Raw genomic sequence first — 15089 nt, 5'->3', positions numbered from 1 at the left:
TTTGAACCTCACTTGGCCACCATTCAGATGTTTATTTAAAGTTTCATAAACTATTTTGGCTGAAGAATCAATCTAATTTATGCTGAGACTTTGAAATATTTGAATGAGGTCCCCAAACCGCAGTTGGGAAAATGGGCCTCCTATTCCGGCTCTGCCATCTGATCTGTTCCAAGGACATCCAGTTGGTTTTTTTTTTTTACTCATCCAGGATTTTTACTCCTAGCAATCTGTATAATATTAAAATGGGAATGACCTACTTCACGAGTCATGTAGCTGGTAAAGACGACGCTCCACAGCATCAGACATCAGCTATTAGAGAAGATGAGGTCAGACTGTGACATGAAACACAAAAAACTGACTTCACTTTAGCCCACGTTCTGGTTTCCAGAACTTTTTCTGATAAACCTTAATTACTTATTACTTATTTTTAAAAATAAAAATGTCAGACATTTGCGTGAATAATTTTTCTATCGTTGTCCTTGTTTTGTAAGGTCTCAGTAAATTCTACTTTAGTCTATTTTTAGATTTTGCATTGCTGAAACCCAAAGACTCCTCGTCTTCAAGGACTTCAACGCCTGACTGCTGTGAGGAAGACTCATCTACTGGGGAAGCCACAATTCGAACCGTTTTTAACCCGAATCGTGGGGAAAGTTCATTGTACCATACACCAGTATGTTTACGTTGAAAGTGTCAAGCAACTGTTGTGCTAAATATCAGGATTTGTTTGTTTTACGTTACAGCAAGCCTTTTATGAGCCGCCTGAAAGGTTTTTCTTAATTTTTACTTAATTCGTTAAAATAGGATTTTTCTGAAATTTTTTTGTTTTGCAATGAATCAATAAACCAACTGAAACAAAACTGTTGCCTAAAAATCGAGGTTTGAATCGAATCATACAGAAAATGAACCGTCACGTTCCTGTCATGGATCAGAAAACGAACTGGAATTGATCAGATTACTAGTGAGAACACCAGAGACCTGTTCCGGTCTGTAGTGGAATGTTCCAATCTGTCCACTCAAAAGCAGGTCCAACAGAACAAGAACAGACTGTCTACTGCCTGAGAACCACGACAAAATTAGCCCACAGAGAAAAAGAATCAATGAAAAACAAAGTTCCTCCTTTGGCTGATCTCCTTCCGTCAGCTCCAAAATGCACAGCATGATGGTCAAAGGAACATGAACAGGCGGCTCTTATACATTCTGTTGATGCGTGTGGGGGTGGGGGGGGTAGTATGTCCTCCAGCTGGAGAGTTGCTGGTTGAAGTTCCAGTACAGACAAGATTAAAGCCATTCAGGACATACCCAGTAGGTCTTCCTCTCCTTAGTTAAAGAGATGACCCTTATAGCTCCAGTGAGGTGGGCGGGGCTTAGTAGCCTCAGAGTTTATTTATGGTTGCACGCTCCTGGCTCTAAATGTGAAACAAAAATGAGAAAGGTGGTCTTGAAAATAAGTTCACTACAATGGACAAATAAAAACTCTCCATCAGTATACAGTTTGTAGCCCATTGAGACAACTATAGGTGTAATGTTGGAACCCGAATGAAAATGAATGGAATCAGTTTCCATCATCCAGATGGTTCTTCTGGCTCTAAAGGCTGTTTCAAGTTTAGAAGAATTTCCTCCATAGAGGAAGTTCAGTCGAATGTCTCGCTACCTTTAAATCAAGGCTTTTCAATTGAAATGTGGTCGTAGTTAAACCGATTTAACATCTCAGTTCAGTCAGCCTGCAGGTGGATATGACGCAATTTCAGAACTTGTTCTGTAAATCCTGCAGATGCAGTTGAAGCAAAGCATGATGGGAAAAAGGAAATGAACTTAAAGGAGTTTCCGTTAATACCTTTATTTCAGTTTGTGAAGGTTGTACAGTAGATGAAGGTACAACAATTTTCACGGCTGCTCTTCTAACATCAATTACAACACTCATTAGTTCAAATGGAATATATGGCTTCCAAATATCTACAGTGAATAGAACAGACGGGTTTAAAACATCAAACGTTTCAGTTCTCTGCGGCTTCACACACGTCTACAGAAGCAACAGATCCACCTCTTGGTCCGTAGTCGTTTATTGACGCAAATCAGAGAAAAGAAAAAAACAAAACAAAAAAAAGGAGTTTATTGTAAAAAGAAAAACGATTAGAAAATTCCTTTTCCTGAAAAAAAAACTCAAAACCCAAATGTCAGTGATTGCAGCATCTGAATAAAGTGAAACCTTTACCAGGTAACAGGTTACCAAACTAAACCACACAGCGCTTGTTAAGGCAAAATAACGTTTTACTACAGGAAGTCCGCAGTGGCTCCGGGTTACATCTCATGCTAAATAAAATACTCTCCACCACTTCCTGCTGGACTGGCAGTGTTGAACTACGACAGAGCAATTAATATTCTTACAAAAGTTTCGTAATCTCTCCGAGGACTTTTCCAGGCAGGAAATGAGCGACGCTAAAAAGCAACGGCGGAGATAGTTCAGGATCCACCACAATAAAAGCATCACAAACTAAGCACTCCTCAAACCCGAATCTTAATGATTTTTACACGTGACATGGCGTTTCGATTCATGCAATATTTGCCAAACAGCCTGAAGCAGAAAGTCACATTATTTTCACAATGTGGTTAAAATAATAAAAACTAAAAAAAGGATTCTCCAACATGAACATCCAACCTCCGGGTACTCGCATTAACATGAGCAGCGAGCACATGTTAATGCCACAGAAGGCGACTCCTTGCTGTGACTGCAGCTCCGTCTGAAAGAGAGAAGACGATTCAGATGATCCACATCACCATTTATACAACGAGGTTAAAGAGTCACTAATGAAAATGAAGCTGAAAACTACATTTCTGGGCATTTCTTTGGTCAAATCGTGAACGAGGAGCAGACGAAAAAAATGCCATTGGAAAGGTCGTATGTGTGACGTAGAGAATATGCTGGGCCGGCCATGAGGTGCGCCAAAAGCTCCGCCCACAACTCAGAGGTCAATTACTATTTTCCTGCCATTCTGCTGAAACTATGTCCTAGAACATTGCAGATTTTTTTATAAAGCCTAAAAACACATCTGCAAGCTTAGAAAATAGATCAAAATTCAACTGGAGAGAGACTTTAAAAAGAGACACAAAGCAATATTTAAGGGTTTTAGCCTTCAGACTCACTCCACACCTTCTTAGTTGGAGTTTCTTTGCCGCACGTTCTTGTCTTTGTGGTTGGCATTGGAATTGCTTTTCCTGAAAAGCAAAACTCACATTATTTCAATTAATAAAAAAAAGACGACAAATGAACCGTTCAAATGTACTTACAGGGGAGCAGCTCCTGAGTCATCGTCTGTACAAAAAAACAAAAAGAAAAGCTTACATGACTGTGGAAAACCATTGTGAAAGCATAATGCAGAGATGAAATCTTTCAGCTACATGGTAGAAGCATGCCCACCAGGTGCGCTAAAGGTAAACATGACCAGAAGAGTCTATAATATGAGGAAGTTGAAGTCTTTGAATGAAACCTCCAGTTGGTCCTTGATCACAATGACTCATGCAATGCAAGCACATGACAATGCTGCAGAGTACGAGAAGGTTAACCTAAACCAGGTAAGCAGGTAGAAACAAACAGGTCCTGATGTGAGCATTCACAGTGAGAGCTTCAGGAAAACAATCTTCTGTGAAACCAAAAGGATGAATGAGACAGCAGAGATCAACCTCAGGTCTGCCGTCGTTTGACATGCATTAGGCTGAAGATGCAGAGGGCATGCAATCCTCTGACCACACCCCTCCACGCCAACCTAACCGGTTAACCCAAACTTAGTCGAGGTGGCTTATCCGACTCTTTCATTGGCTCAAACATGAACTTTATTTGTGGCCGAAGGTGCAGACTGAAGCTTGCTTTCCAGCAGGATTCGGGGCCAGTGAAAGAGTGACTGGACCTTCAAGCGTCTTAGAAGTGGTTACTATGAAAGCAGGTAAGACTCCCATAGCCTCACATCCTCACCTCAGCTCAACCACTTCAGTCTGACATGCAGTTTGTTCACTTACCAAAATGCAAAATCAGCAGCGAACAGAGAAGCCAAAATATAAATCAAAGAAAATCTAGAATAGATCGTTTCAAAGCCAATTTCTGAGATGTACTTTGGAGGAAAAATGAAACCCAGAAGTAACAGGTCACATGACCTCAAATGTAAAATGTGTTTCTGAGAATAACGGGGGGAAATGCTGAGTTTCAGAGTAAAAACCCACCACTTCAAAAAAATACTTTCAACAAATGCTTCCTGCTGAACAAGATCAGTATATGAGAGCTGGACTGAGTGACTCCTTCCCCCTGGCGTCCCATAGACTTCTATAGACAAGTAAACAGCTGTTAGTCATTTTCAGAAGAACCATTCTGGCTCCGATACCTTATTTAATAAACATCTTCTCGATAACCTTTTTTTTCTGTAGTTCAAGTTATTCAAGTAAAAAAACTGACCAATCAAATGCCTCAATAAAGGTAGGTGGAGCCTGCTGGCCCCCACGTTTCACAGATTTGGTGAAGCCTGCTTTCAAGTTGTGGGGGTGTCGCCTTCCAAATTACTTCTGATTGGAGAGGGTGGTTGTCAAAGAAACGGTAACTCAGACCGACTCAGATCAATTTCTCCTCACTGACGGGTCTCACAAAAATCATAGCAACTAAACTGACCTCATTTGGTTGGAGCCAGAAGTAAGTTTTCTATTGGGGGGAGGGGGATCCACACTCAGTCTAGTTCTTACATACGATCAGATCTCAGATAGGTGGAGCCATAGGGAACCTTTTAGGAAACTGAGCATCACTGTGTGATCACCAGCTGTGGACTGATGTCATGTCCAGGACCATCATGTTCCAACAGTACAGAATCTTCAGCATACAGTGGACAGATGATAACGGAATCAGACAAAACTGTTCAACATGAGACTAGAAAGAGAAATCTGCTGCTGGCAAACAGCTAAAGTGTTTGGAATGACTGTTTAATAGTGTCAGTTGGAAAATAAAATAAAGTTTTGCTTCAACAACACATGTAGATGAGAGGGGTTTAATCTAGCTCATTTGGTGCTGGACACCCATTAAAATGACATGAAGCAAACTGTTTTATGGTCATGTGAAATAGCATGCTTCTACATACCATCATTAACCTCATCGGGCTTTCTCCTTTTCTCATAAATGAAGATGATGGTCACGAGGATGATGACCTCAGCAACAATCCCGAGGAAGGGCCACAGAGCAGCCAGGCGACTGCGCACACGCAGGTAGATTTTGTCCGTGTTCGTGCCGACTTCATTGGTTCCAGCACAGATGTAGTTTCCAATGTCCGTCTCGATGTTCAGATCATTGATGGTCAGCACCGTCTTGTTGGGGGTGCTCTTTATCTCGTATCTGTCACTGGTGCCGTTGCTAATCAACTGCGGGTTAAGTTGGAGTTAGTACTGCAGTCACAACACTAGGCTCATAGGTTGCAGCTACACACCGTCTGCTCGCCATCCTCTTGTTTGAACCAGACCCAATCAGTGGGCAGCGGGTAACCATGACCCACACAGGTCATCACCCCCTTGTCATTCTCACTGCCGTGTTCCGAGTGTTTGTAGGCAGACACATGTGGGGCATCTGCGAAGAGTTAAGATCAACCAAACACAATGTTATATCTGTTTATCCACAGCCAACATAACAAAGCCTAACATGGTTTTGTTGGGGAGGCAGTCATGTGCCGCCCAGTGAAGAATGTGAAGCTGCAAAGCTTTGAGGAATACATGACTGTTAATGACAGGACTACCGGTAAAATTCTTTTCTGGCAACATATGTTGTCCAAGCGGTTGAAAACCCGAAGAAAACATCCGAGCAGCAAAGCAGCTCTTTACTTCAAACCTCCAACAATAACGTTGAAAACAGTGGAGTACATGTATGTTGTCCTTGAACAACAAAGATTCTGGAGGTGCATGCTCAAGCCCCAACTAAAGTCTGAAAACCAATAAACTAAAATGGAAATAAATGTAACCCCAAAGAGGTCAGAAGTAACGGTGTATTTTATGTGGACTTACTTTTGACCTCAATCACATCTTTCACCTGAGGTTCAGTCTCGAACACACATTCATACATTCCAGTCTGAGCATGAGAGATCTTGTCCAAACTAGGGAGAGAAGAAAAACATCATTAAAACCTTAAAGTGGGGTCTCTTCATGAATCTGGCAACTTGTTTGTAACGGACAAATAGTGTGGGTTGGGGAGGAATAACCACAAAACAAGAACACTAGAGTCTTGGTTAAACTAATGAAATAAATAAATTGGTTGTTTACTAGATTTCATTCATTTTCTTGAAAGCACAGGGCGATGTAGAAAAAAACATTTGTTTTGTTTCTTTTTTATTAAATTAAGATGCAAATGGGTACGTGTGAAAACTCTAGGCGGTTCATATTGCTCAATTAAGTTCGGCAGGGTTTTAAGAACCCACTACCATCTATTTTCAATAGTGATGTAACAGTACACTAAAATCTCAATTTGGATTGGTTCAGAATTTCATAGGTCTCGGTTCAGGACATTTTTGTATTTTTTGGTACAAAAAAATGCATTTATTGGTTTTACATAACAAAGTTGTCCCATGTAGGTGATCTACTATACAAAATAATACAACTATTAGCTGTCAGGAACCAACAGCTTTGGATACCCAACAGTGGCCTGAGAAAAAAATCAATTTAACTTTCACATTTTCTTTCCTGTACACCCAATTGTTACAGTCAGGTGATGCAGATTAGATGTGTTACTGTGGCATACGCCATCTTTGTATAACAATGTCAACACACAGCATTCGACTTATCCAATTGTCTTTTCCTTTCATGGATGCTGAAAACAAAGCCAAAGTGCTCCCACACCGGGGAGCGTAAGGAGATGGGGGGGGGGGGGGGGGGGTGCTCATCTCTGGCCTCACATCTGCATTAGCCATATGTTGACATGCTTACTGTCCGTCACCTAATAGCATCTTTGCAGAAACTCACGGCTAACATTAGTTGCGCCTCTGTGCAAGGATAATACTGTGGCGACCTGGGGGTTAGCCCCGCCTATAGCCACTAAGACTCATAGGAAGTGTGGTATCTTGTGTGTTGAATCCCTCACCATAAAGGCCCGTTCACACCGGGACGTTTAACGCCTCGTGAATAAACAAAGGGCACCAATGTGAGTGTGCACACCGACGCGAAAAAACGCCACGCGTCAAAGCGTCAAAAAAAAAAACGCCTCGGGTTTGTTTGTTTTTTCGACGCGACATCTATTCGACCAATGAGAATGGCGCTTTTGCACACGTGTCTGGGGCTTCTGAAGTTACAGTAAAACACAACTTGGGGGCGCTCAAACACAAAACTGCCTTGCTGAGCACACATACCAGCGAAGAAGATAGACGTCAAGTAGCGTCTACACTGCCGCGAAGAAATAATGACGGACATTCTTAAATATCCCTTACCAAGTACCAGTTGGAGCTACTGGTGCTTGAAATATTCATGTTTTCTTTTTATTATTCTGACTAGCGCGTAAATACTTGCTCTCTTCTTCTGAGTGAAAAGCGACTTTAAGAAGCCTAAAGTTGCGCAGCGCCACCTTGTGTACAGGAGTATTTCTGTTTACATTAAGCGCCATCTAATGTCAGGGAAGGAAATTGCATGTTCATGCACGCTCGGCTCATCGTCAGCGAAAATCGCCTGGGTGTGAACACAAAAGACGTGGCGAAAAACGCTGGCGAATAACGCCTGGCGAATATTCATCCCGGTGTGTACGGGCCTTTAGACAGGGAGCTGTGAAGAGAAGTGACGTTAATGTTGTTACGAAGTTTGTATGTGTTCAAAATTTCAAAAAAGTTAAAAAAAACAGCTTGTATGCTCTTTGAGACTGCATGGGGTCGTGCAGAGTATAGGGCACGGACAAAAACGTGCCATACCGAAACAGTTCAGCTTAACTTGTACTGTTACACCCCTAATTTTCAAAGTGATCTCAGTTGTCTTTTTACCATGAGTGTGGTGTTTTTGGTCCAAATGTAAGAGTTTCTGCAGAGCGACAGGAAGTCATTAAAAATTGCCGCAGTGGCTCACCTAGCACGATTTCTACATCAGAAATACGATCTTTTTCAAACAGTATTTTTTTCCCTTCGGCTTAAAACACAAATATAGTGTACTTATAGTAAGCCTTTTTGTTATGTAAATAGGAAATTAAGGTCAGGAAAAAAATTGGCGCCCTTTGCCCTGGAGTGAAGCCGAATGTCTTCACGGTCCATCTATACATCATGGATGCAACCAGAGGCAGAATAGTTGGGAGCAGCAAACCAGAGATAGAAAACTAGATGATGCAACAGCACTTTGATGAGAGAGAAAGTCTAGAAAGTATACATTCTCGTTGAAGGAATGCGTTTTTGTAAACCATTTCAGTTGGACAGGAAATTCAATGACAAGAGAAACTGCACATCTTCCCATTCAGCTTTTAGCTGCTGCATTTTCTTACCGATGAACTGCATAATTAGTAGCAGAAGCAGACTTTGAACCATCAATGAGTTTGCCGTTGTGCGTCCAGAAGGATCCAGAACTTTGGAGGCTAGTGCTGGTCAAGTTGCAGCTGAGACTGGCAGAAGTCTGGTTGACCACATCAGGAGATTTCAAGATACGTGGCTCTTCACAAAACAAAACAAAAAAAGACCATATAAAACAGCTCCATACACAGCTGTATAATCACCATTTATGTCACCCACGTGAATGTTGTTAAACACAAGCATTGGCCGTTCCAAATCGTTCCATATTTACAGTAACTAATGTGTAAATATGGGCCACAACAGACGGTTGTTGCTATTCATCCTATTCTACTCAAAGGAGGAGATGGAGAAAGCTCCTCCAAGTGACGAGCTTTCTCCAGTTGATGACAAAACAAAAAGGGAAGTGGAAACAATGCTACAGAAGGGTCACGAGGGTGTGTGTGTGAGGTGTCTTCAATACATGCAGAAGAAGCAACAAAGTTTGCTAAACAGTAGAGGTTACAGCACAGCAATTTAACCTTAAATCAAATGTTTTATTTCAAATACAAGCGGGAAGACAGAAAGAAAAATGCTGTGTGGATGCACATATTTTACAGTCTGTTGTCTTCTTCTGAGCTAATGGGAATCTAAACTAGAAAAATGTCTATAAGCAGAGGAAAAAGGAACGTTTCCAGTGTTAGTAAGAGGAAAAGAACCTTTTCCACCTAACAGCAGCGTAAATCTAGACATTTAACAACTTTTGTTTTTAAAACATCAAAAGTATGCGTTTTACTTTAACAAACTGCAGTGATGAAAGTCAGGCAAGGAAAAAATCCCTGAACTTTTCTTTGAGCGATATGGCGGGCACAGAGCGAAATTTTGGAAAAATACGTGGTCTTAGATGCATTCTGGTGCATTCTGGCAGCTAGTTATTCACTTCTTTATCAAGAAACTAAGACTAATTGGAGCATCATGATTTGTCATTCAAACCCCTAGTTTGACTCTCCATTAAAGACTTGCTGGTCCTAAAAAAGAATTTGGAAAATTGCTCAAAGTAACACAATCCTACAATCTACGCTTTTCCTTAAAGCTGCAAAACATACAATTGCTAAAATATAGTAACATCAAAGCCCCAAATGGCAAAAAGAACACCAGTAACTATGATATTCTATGAAAATACCTCAGTTATTTATACATTATTTCTGCTTTAGAAATGACTGATGTACAACATCCACTTGCACTGTTTTCTCAAACTATAATTACATCAAAATATGGGATCTGCTTTAAACTATAATTCTATAACATAATACATCAATTCTTTAACACCAATACTAAGTAATCTGGGAAATATCAAAACAAACATACAAACTAAGCTAAACATTGTAAACATTATTTTTTAAGGGAGTGCGGGTCCAAACCATCAAATACTTATAATTAATGTCAACTATGGTTTGTGGCGCCTTCCGTCCGTGAAACCCGGGTTCGACTCCGGGCTGCTCCCTGTTCCCTTCTCTACCTTTGCCGGTTCCAAGCCCAGTTTGAGAAGGTTGCGTCAGGAAGGGCATCCGGCGTAAAACATTGCCAAATTTACCATGCGACTTGTTCGCTGTGGCGACCCCTGATGGGAGAAGCCGAAAGTGGAAGAAGAAGAAGAATGTCAACTATACTGAACTAAATCGTGGTAATTAGGAAATACAAATAAATTAGATAAAGAAATGTATTCAAAATAAAAACTGAAACTCAAAACTAAAATTGAAATTATTTCAAAATGTGGTTTTGAGATTATTTTACACAAAAAAGTATTTGACCTACACTACCTTAAAAATCTTTTTTTTTTTTCCAGCCAAGACCACTTCAATTTGTTTTTTATCGTCTTCTCACAACTGAGGTCGTGAGCACGCTCAATAATGACGATGCCTGCCATTATTTTAACACAAATTTGATCGCAAACTCTTCAGATGTGTTTGTGAAAGTTTAGCGTGGGTCCGCCAGTTTTGGTCTCTAGGGAAGCAAGTCACGCTGACCACGTGGTGCAGACAGAGCCAATCAGACCCGTCGACGCATCCGAAAGCAACTAAAACGTCCCGTCATTGGTCAATTAGGCCGGGAAGACGAGAGATGGCCACGACCATAGAGGAAGCGATCTGCGGAGAAATATAGAAAATAAAGCTAAAATTAGCTGATTTCAGACCATTTTTTAATCCGGAAAGCGATTTGTCCGTAGAGATCAGGTCTTTATTTCCCGGAAAGTACGTTCGGTTTGCTCAAAAACCCGGATTTCCGGGAATTCCCGGAAGACTTTCATCACTGAAACTGCCAAATTTCCACCTCAGTCCAGTGTTTCATAGATTTTATTTATGGAAAAAGATATAAAAATTTGTAGGAAGGGTTACTTAAGGCATCAGGTTGAAGGAAGAAAACGTTCGCGTCGGGTGATAAAGGATCAGCCAGAACAGGTTTTTTGGCCACTTTCACCTTCTACAGGAGAGCTGTTGTGCTTTTGGAGAGGGGAGAACACACTAGATGAAGGGAAGGGAGGGAACTGGACCAGACAACAGGACAGTTGTGTGGACAGGATCTAAGAGGTCCACAACTTCACTAATGCAGATATGACCACTCTGACCCGACTCTCCTCGGGGTTCTTCTGTCACTCACTTTCAATCACAATAATGTTTGCCTGCGAGCGGATCCACTTGATTTTTGGAGTCTTCTTCAGATCATTGCGGTCGGGGTCGTTGGAGGCACGACACTCGTACGTGCCCGTGTCCTCAAGGGAAAGTCTGGTGAGGTGAATGGTGCTTGCGGCGTGTTCGATATATGTGGCGTTGATTTTTACACGGTTGTTATGAGCCCCATCAAACAGCTGGGTGAAAGTCTCGTTGGACTCTTCCCCTTCAACAAACCACCACTGAACTTCTGGTATGGGGTACCCTATCACCTCACAATGCAGCTCTGCACTGGCATCGATCAGTTTCATTTGAGACAGGGGGGATCGGATAAAACCCGCTGATTAGCAGCAGACCCAGCAAGCAGATGAATTTAGAAAGTGATGAGTTCAAATGGGCGGATGATAAAAATGAAATGTTAGGGAAGAAAAAGAATACAGAAAGAGAAAGAAAAAATGTTAAAATGAAAATATGACAGCAGACAGATGAATAAGGAAATTTTATCACATTGACTGATTCATCTGACTAAATTTGGAATGATCAAAGCAGACATCAATATAGGATAAATAAATAAAAAACAGATAATTATGGTAATGAGCACAAAGAGCTTGATGATCATCCCTAAAATATATATGACAAGAATGGTAGCAACAGAGCATTCACTCAATGACTAAACAAAAAGGTAAACAGAGAAAAATGTAGGAAGCACATTTACTGAGCTGGACCGAGGAACTTAAAGTAGGTTAACAGGATTGTTCATCAACTGAATGGGGGCTCTGTTTGGAGCATATCTGAGCGTGGAGACTGCAGACGACACATTCTGGTTTATAATTAAATATTTTGAAGATGAGGCTGCAGAAAACATCATCTGAGATCTGAGTGAAAGGTTTGAGAACAACAGAAAATGAGGGGAGGAGCTCAGTCTGCAGAGCGTGACCACATTCCTGTGTGGGGATTAATAAGAAAACCAAGTCATCTGCTGACGAATCTCATCTTTGGGGCAAAACAGACAAACTGGAGCTGTTGAGAGGGTGTGGTAATGCTGGTTATTGTCTTAACACCCCCCATTCAACAAACTACACTTGTAATGGCTTCCTGCTGTTGAAAGGTCACCTTCACAGCAAAGGCTTTTTTTAAAAGTTCAAATTAAATATAGCCCACACAACATTCACTCCTCAATCTTGACAATGCCATTTATAACAAAGCTTTATTTAGATATGCCGTGTAAAAAAAAAAAAAATCTCCTACCAGAGAGCAGCAGACTTCGTTTATCCAGGTTTAACTTTAAAGGAGAATGCTTCAGATGCTAGTTTTGTGCCTAACACTGCAAACTATTAAAAGATAGGGTGCCCGATGAAGAATTACGGTTCTTTTCCTAGTTTAAATAATGAAAATGTTAACCAGAGTACCAAACGGACACAGATTGATCCTCTGGGAAAAACACGAACGTTTTGTTTGTTTGGATCGGTTTTCGTTCGGACATGAGTCGGGAGTCCGAGAACACCTCCCCGGACGCCGGTGGAGGAGCGCGCGAGACAAATACCGCGTGACCGTCGTCCTTAATATGCCGCTTTCATCGAATCCACAGCGAATGGTCGCCATTTAATAACGATAATCACTTCAAACATTACGCAATTACGAATACACCGGACGCTCACGTGATACCAAACATGTTGGTGTTAAATATTCCATGTACCACATAGGCCATTACGTAAGGCATTCTGACAACAAAATACATCTAAAATTCATTTTAATCAACAAACAGACAGAAAATTTTTCTGGGTCGCCAACAACAACTAGCTAATGTCTTGCTAGCCGAAACGTCGATTTTATAGAACCGGTCTCTAGGGAACAATGTGTCCAAACCGTACAGCCCCACGGTGGGGATTCTACAGGTTTAATACAGATGTCTAGCTGGTATAACATCGGAAATTTAAACTGCTAAAGTCAGAAAAAAACATGAAATGTTAGCGGTAGGGCAAAGTCAACATGGCCGACATGACTTTTTTACCTGTGGCGGCGTTAGCGCGACAACAGCCCAGAAGGAGGGCGGTGACGGCCCACAAGAACTTCATGGTCTACTGCGGAAACTCTAGTCCGACCAAAGAATCGAGACGGTCGGTCAGCTCAGCCTCCTTCCACAGTGAGTCTAACGTCCAACGGGCAGAGCCGGCAGACCACTCCGCAGACTTCGTCCTCTCCTATGACTTAACGGACACGCCCTTACCAGCACGTATGCGTGACGTCATCATAGTGGGTGTGGCTTTGAAATCCTATAAGTTTCGTGTTTTTGCCTTTTTTTTGTTTGTGTAAGCGAACCATACATATTTGTTCTATTTGTGTTGAATAATAAAGTTTATTAAAAAAAATAAAACAAGCGAACCGTAGACCCTGGAAACTGTCAGGCGAGGTTAAACCGCGGCGTTCAGATTGAAGGCTTCAGAACAAATCAAGTTTAAAACCTTTGAAAGACCCACTCCGATGAAAATTGTGTTTTAACATGCTCTTATAGTATTTTTCTGATGACGAAGGACGCATAGAAAGAAAATTAAGATTAGAATTGCAGTGCTGAGTATTTTGTTTTGTTCTTGTTTCAAATCGTTGTGAATCAACAGCAGGCGAGAAAAAAGCAGTTGAAAAAAAATTGTGTTGACGTAGAAAATACGCTGGGCACGCCACAAGCTGGACTACATGGTAGTGTAGTGGCTCTCGCCTCATATCTAGAAGGCCCCGTTTGAATCCCGGTTGTGACCTTTCTGTGTGGAGTTAGCATGCTCTCCCCGCGCATGCGTGGGTTTTCTCCAATTTTCTCTCACAGTCCACACTGGTTAATTGTTTCCTCTAAGGCAGGGGTGTCAGAATTCAGCCCTCGAGGGACGGTGTCCAACATGGTTTCCATCCAACTTGTCAGTGAAGCTTCAAATTGGCTAAACACACCTGATACAGGTTAATCAGTAGCAGATAAGGCAGGATTTCTGGAATACTAGCAGCAGACCAGCCCTCCATACCAGGGGTTTGATACCCCTGGGGGGAATTCCAGAAAGCATGTTTAAACTATCCTGACTTTAATCCTGAACTCTGGCTGAAATCCGCCTGAACTTGCTTACTCTGGGTATGTCGGTTCCAAAAGACCGGATATGAGTTGGCGTAATTACGCTTGACTTGGTAACCCTGGGTTAACGCACGTGCACGTCAAGTACATAAAGTCATTCTCAATGGATCGCCGATTTCCGGAGTCACCATGGAAAGGCGTGGAGAAAAAAAAGAGAGCGCTGTACTTCAGTGAGACGGAGTCTGAGATTTTACTGACGGCGTATGAAGATTATTATACGTCCATCAATAAATTAATACGGCTGCATCAGCAAAAGAAAGAGTTTCTGCTTGGAGAAAAAGAATGGACAAAGTAAACACAAGAGTTTCTGATCTAATTTTCATTGTGACGCATATATAACTTATCCAACTTAAATTAATTCAATTGGTTACAAGTAATTGAGTTAAATTTATTCAACCTAATTTCTTACGTCTATCCAACTCAATATTTTTTTACAACTCAAATTTACATTTTTATCTAACTAAATGTAATATTACTCCAATTCAAATAATAATCTTCATTTATTGTAATTCTTGAACTCTCAAATGTCTAAATTTGAGCCTGCAGATATACTCATTTTTATAACAATAAAATGAATGAAAAAAATACATATAAATCACAAGGAATATTCATGCCTCTGAATTATTCGTTACACCGCGACAAAGTAGGGGTGCTATATAAACTCATCATCCTCTCCCTCCCTCTCACTCATGGTGCAGAAAGGATTCAATATAACAGTACAAATAACTGTGCAAAACAGCTAAACAACTAAACACATTTGGTCAAAAATCAACACTCAAACCCAAATCCGTCCAGACAGGCAAAGGGAATGGTATCCCACAATCCCTTGCGGTGTCGATCTAACAG

The 15089-nt window shown here is 41.2% G+C and overlaps 1 protein-coding gene across 2 annotated transcripts; it reads right to left on the bottom strand.

Annotated features, from left to right (window-relative positions):
• Positions 1-1818: 1818 nt before the first annotated feature.
• On the bottom strand, positions 1819-13354 carry bsg (basigin (Ok blood group)). Of its 2 annotated transcripts, none has more exons than XM_023954098.1 (9): positions 13143-13354; positions 11121-11471; positions 8462-8627; positions 6022-6110; positions 5454-5590; positions 5112-5388; positions 3286-3298; positions 3149-3213; positions 1819-2738 (listed from the first exon to the last, which is right to left on the bottom strand). In XM_023954098.1, exons 1-8 carry the CDS (start codon positions 13204-13206, stop codon positions 3153-3155), a joined length of 1158 nt encoding a protein of 385 aa, XP_023809866.1. In that variant the 5' UTR covers positions 13207-13354; the 3' UTR covers positions 1819-2738; positions 3149-3152. The 2 variants fall into 2 exon arrangements, with proteins under 2 accessions (XP_023809866.1, XP_004067736.1); XM_004067688.4 differs by having other exon boundaries at positions 3286-3310; positions 13143-13353.
• Positions 13355-15089: the final 1735 nt, after the last annotated feature.

Source organism: Oryzias latipes, chromosome 4 (assembly GCF_002234675.1).
Source record: "Oryzias latipes chromosome 4, ASM223467v1".
Lineage (NCBI taxonomy): Eukaryota > Metazoa > Chordata > Actinopteri > Beloniformes > Adrianichthyidae > Oryzias > Oryzias latipes.
This window is presented reverse-complemented; position numbering and strand designations above follow the sequence as displayed.